The sequence below is a fragment of the Phaethon lepturus genome, unplaced genomic scaffold, assembly GCF_000687285.1.
Source record: "Phaethon lepturus isolate BGI_N335 unplaced genomic scaffold, ASM68728v1 scaffold5564, whole genome shotgun sequence".
Lineage (NCBI taxonomy): Eukaryota > Metazoa > Chordata > Aves > Phaethontiformes > Phaethontidae > Phaethon > Phaethon lepturus.
This window is the reverse complement of record NW_010536834.1, coordinates 11,974-17,227: the sequence shown is the minus strand read 5'-3', so window position 1 is coordinate 17,227 and position 5,254 is coordinate 11,974. Positions and strand designations below refer to the sequence as shown.

Below are 5,254 nucleotides of genomic sequence, written 5' to 3'. Positions count from 1 at the left end.
ATGGAAATGGTGGGGGTGCGGCTTCTTTTGCGGGCTGTTGCGTTGTTCCTAAAAAGGGCTCTTTTCCAGTTCACGTGGACCAGTACCGCTTCTACTTCGACATCAGCGCGATGGAGAAGGGCGAGCAGATGCTGAAAGCCGAGTTCAGAGTCTTCAAGCTGAAGAGGACACATGTGTCTAGAAGGTCCGATGTGAAACACTTTTGCAAAGTAAGTGGGGAAATTATCAGTTAAACACTGGCTTGTGCTTTCATTGTTAATAATACTGAAAATGAGGAGTGCAACCACTTTGTCACATAAACCTGTTTTATTTTTATTTGATTGTCATCCTCACTTTTTCTTTGCAAAGAAAAGCTTGCAAGGAAGTAGACGCGAGGTTTTGGCGTTGGCAGTACCCTGTCCTTTGCGCACTGTGGCAGTGAGCTCTCCGTAAAGATACCTGTATCGGAGCTATTACAAACCGTACCGTACTTTTCTGGGGTTTGAGGTCTTTTGAAATTGGAATGGAAATTTATCTGCTTGAGCTGCTCTAAAAATAATAAACGTTATCAGGGAGGCATAGGAAAATAGGGCAGGCGAGGACTCTGACGATGAGTGTATCTGTTCCCTTGGCAAAAGACAGGACTGGACTTTTTGCAAATCTGAAGACAAAGATGTGGAGGAGCAGAAGACTTTTGTGGTATCAGATGGTCAAAACAGAAAGAAAAGAAACGGTCGGGATATTTTTGCATAGTATCATACAGTCCAGTACCCTGCCTTCTGAACACATCTGGAAGTGGATGTATGTAATGATACTTGTTTTTCTGTAACGGTCCAAAAACTGAGGGTTTTGCCTCGTTTAGAATGATAGTACAGTTTTACAGCTATGATGGGGCAGAAATATGCATAATCTTCATCTTCCTTGTTTTGCTGGAAGACAATTGTTTTGTTGTGTTGTTTTCATCAAGGTGGAAGTATATGAGCTCTTGGAAAGTGGAAATAAGCCACAAAAAAACCATCTCGTTGCATCAAGATTATTGTCCCTGTACACAGAAGGCTGGGAAGTATTCAACGTCACGCAGACAGTAAGCAGAGAGAATTCTGACTTAATTTTATTTCTAAGTCTCTTCAAATGACAGTCAGCTCATAACTCCAGCATCACCCTTATACTGAGTTTTGGGTCAATTCAAACTGAAGGACAGCAGCAGAGGGAGAAGCTTTCTCTCTACACTTAAAAGTACACCTGATGCTGTCTGAATTAAAAGAGAAGTGTTTATATGGTGCTAGCAGCACAGGCATGATGAGAATTGAGTAACCCAAACCTAGTCGATAGGAGGGACATCAGGCCAAGTATGTCACTGTGATTAAAACATGTTAGTCCTTAGGCTGCCAAAGGAAACGGCATTGATAGTGTGCTAAGAGCAGGCTTTAATTTATCCTTTTATTCTGGTGACATTACTACAGAGCAGTTGTGCAGTGTGCTTTAACATTGTGTTTGTGGAATTTTATCATGGCTAGATTGTTTTTCATTTACCTTCCTCTGAGTTCTTTATTTGTTAGTTTCAAGATTTGTTTTGTAGGTATCCTTAAACTATAGCAGTATATGTCTTCCCATAGCAAAAAAAAAAAAAAAAAAAAAAAAACAACCCAACCGTGGTTTAAAACATAGTTTCTTGGATTTAAATCTGTACTATCGGACAGTGTTTTTCATTGCCTAAGCTTTAGGATCAGGCTGAACAACATGCTTGGGTGATTGGTTGAGTTGCATCTTAGTCATGATAGCCCTGCTTGAGAATGTCCTGGCCTTATCTATTAGTCTGTAATTATAACAATTAGATAAAGGAAATTTGCTTGATTGCGAGTTAATTTCTTCAAGTGCCATGTTTGTTAGATTTAAATGAGTTTTAATGGTATGGAAAGTCTGGAGAGTTCATGTTATTCTGTTATTAAGATTGCTATGAAAAATAAATTCCTCGCTAAAGTCAGAGAGGATTTATTTTAACGTTAATTTTAACTCCTAGACTCATCTATTCACTAGGAAATTCTCTGCAATTAATTTTCTTCCTGTAAATGTAGCTTTGGGAAGTGCACATGGTATTTTGTATTTTTAAACGTTGAATTACGGGTTTAAATATTGAACTCAATTGAGTCTCAGCTATACAGTTACCTCAATTCTGTCATAATATACATTCTTACACTCTTACAGCTTGTTGCCTATTCCCTTTTCCTCATATAAACATTGCTTAATGGTAATGCTGCAATAAGAATATTGAAACAATATCTTTTCATTTCCCTTTCATTACCAGGTTTCCAAGTGGGTTGGAAACAGCAGCTCCAACCATGGCTTTTTGATAACTACAACACATGTATTCAACAATAAAATTGAGCACAACCTGGTTAAATTTGCTAAGAGCCAGGGCACTTTGCAGGAGACTAGAAATGCTCTCCTTGTCCTCTTCACCAACAGTAACAAACGGAGGTCTTCCAGCTTTGTACCCTCTTCCACAAGTAAGTTCACATGACAGCAACAGCTTTTTTAGAATATGAACTCCCTGATCATCTTCTGTTCCCTTCTGCTGCCTCATATATACCTAATTTCAGTATTTACTTGCAGTGTTGAACAGTTTTGAAGTTCAGCTTCGTCACTGATCAGAGTTTGGTTTGATAGTTCTTGTTAGTAGGTCACCCAGCATCTTAAGTTGCCTCTTCCCTCAGAAAAACTGTTTGCAGGAAATATTCATAAAGCCAGGGGAATCTGGTTTATTTTGTTTGTAAAGGTGTGGGAGTCGCTGTTTTATTTTGTCTTTTAAATTACTATTTACGCTATTTTTGTGGTAGTGAAGTTTGCATGTTCATTGTTTAGGCTAGGAAAAACTCGGTGACCTGGAAAACTTTGTGAAAATGCTGGTAAAGCAACTGTAAGTAGAGTTATTAAGTACAGTTTTCAAGAGTGGAAGAGGTTGTTAAATAAGCAATTTAAACCTCTCTGTCCTTGGCTTGCTTTTTAAGCACCTATTTAACTTCAGTGGCTAATTAGCATTGTGACTAAAGGCTGCTTTCACCAAAGACAACGCCCTCATCCCTTAAGTTACAAAACATAGTGTCTTACTTCTCCCACTGGTCTTCCAGTAAAACCGACTAAGGCTGGATTTTAGAGCCTGATAAATGCAAAGAGCAAAAGCTGGGAGGAGGAGCAAAAGTTGTTCTGTTTTGGGTTTGCAGGGTTTTCTGTTAAACAATTGCATTTGCACATTAGAAAGAAACTAGGTAGGACTTGCGTCAATATTAAGAATCAGGTGGTGAAATTGACTAAAAACAAAAAATAAGGCTGGCCTGTTTATTTTTGTTTTCCAAAGAAAATTTTTTACAGTGAGATCCTAGATCCCAGTTTAATGAGCATCAAGCTCTGTATGGGATACTGTGCCACAATTGAGAAATTGATACCCATTTCTCAATGAAGAAACTCGCTAGACCTGCCTGTTATTTGTGAATCTGCGCAGATTGCTCTTCTACCAGCCTGTATATCAGTGGTTTTCAGCCTCTGTGCATGATCTTGAGGTCTGCATGGACATTTATTGAGGCTTCTCAGAAGATACTTTAAGAAAGTAAACCTATTATTTGTAAACTTTATTCTCTAGCAGAGTTCCATAAACCTGGTGGTAATTTTTTCAGATCTAAAACTGAAAAATACTTTTTCTAAATATTGCTGTACAGGAACACACTCTGTTCTGCAAGTGTATGAGTAGAGTTCCTGGGAAGAGAACACTGGAGAGAGAAAAAAGCGGTGATCTCCACCCTCTGTTAGCACTGCTCAGTGTGATATGTGTGGTAGGAATGGCTACGTAAAGATTAATACCATTCTGACCAGATTCAGCCCTAAAAAGGGCCTGTGTAGTTTGCAGAATGTATTTAGTATATCATCGAGCTTTTCCTTTATATTTCTGCTGAGTTGGGACCTTTCAGGCCACAATGTGAAACATAAGATTCGGCAGTTTTTGAAATGTGGTTGAAATAGCAATTGAATACACAGACCTTCTGGAACGTTCACAGTTAAGTGTAATTTTAAAAATCTACTCTGGATACTTTGATGTAGATTTATGGAATAGTCTTTCATGCAGAATACTGTACTTAGGAAATTAATTTCTTTGAGAAAGATTGACACACAACTTCCTTTCAGAACCAGAGATGAACCCTGCCGAAAATGATGCTTCACGTGTGCCTCGTGAAACTCAGATCATCGAAAGCAGCAATGCAGGCATGAGCAGGAGACCTCGAGCTGCTGCAGTCCCTTCTGCCAAAAGCCAAGTAACAACATGTCATCGAAGGGAACTCTACGTTGACTTTCGTGCTATTGGCTGGTCAGGATGGATTATTTACCCAAGTGGATACAATGCATTTTATTGCAGAGGATCCTGTCTCTTCCCCTTGGGGGAAAATCTAAATGCAACAAACCATGCTACAGTTCAGTCCATAGTGCATACACTTAAACTATCTCAAGATGTCAGCACGCCCTGCTGTGTGCCAGATGAATTGAAGTCCCTCAATCTTCTCTACTTTGATGACAAAGAAAATGTGGTCCTTAAAAATTATAAAGACATGGTGGCAACAAGGTGTGGTTGTCATTAGCAGGACTTTTTTTGTCTGCATTTGGCGTGCACATGGATTCAGTTCCCCATTTGCCACTGAAGATCCCATGGGAGATGGCATTTCAGTTGACAGGGCTGCATGAGAGCCAGAAACTCAGCTGTGCTTCAGATCCTTCTCCCCTCACCATGGCTGTGTGGAAAGGTCTTTAAGGCTGGCTTTCAAAGAGCCATGGGCTTCTGAAGGGTATGCTGACCTGCATGGAGAGTTCTTTGAGTGCCTGTATACCAGAGGAAACCATTAAAACCAGGAACTTGCTATGTGAAGGAGTTGAAACACATTAAGTTGAGCATTCAAATTAAGGTCTTGTTCTGTATTTTGAGGCTCAGAATTTCCTGTGATGTAACAGGCGTGCTATCCTGCCTCAATCCAGGACAGGGTGCAGGTCTCTGTAACACAACCTTACTCAGTTTTGACTGCATGATCCAGTGGGGATGTATGCTCCTACATAGAGCTTTCAGGATAAGTGTTTGCCCAGAGCTAATCTCAGAGGCCTCTGCCATCTGCAGCTCATGCATTACCTGGAAATGCATTTCCCCCTGTTCATTATGCAGCTCTACCAAATGTAGAGACCTCCTTGTAAGTCCCCCTGGGACTTGCTAGCCAATCTGAGGGAACACACAGGTCAGTAT

At 40.0% G+C, this 5,254-nt stretch overlaps 1 protein-coding gene across 1 annotated transcript; it reads left to right on the top strand.

Moving 5' to 3' along the window:
* Nucleotides 1-56: 56 nt before the first annotated feature.
* LOC104620148 (bone morphogenetic protein 7-like) lies at nucleotides 57-4,604 on the top strand (the record flags this gene model as incomplete). Its single annotated transcript, XM_010286277.1, has 4 exons — nucleotides 57-209; nucleotides 947-1,063; nucleotides 2,285-2,486; nucleotides 4,156-4,604. Coding segments are annotated over 4 exons (921 nt in total), but the record flags the coding sequence as incomplete, so codon positions are not given.
* Between the last annotated feature and the right edge of the window lie 650 nt (nucleotides 4,605-5,254).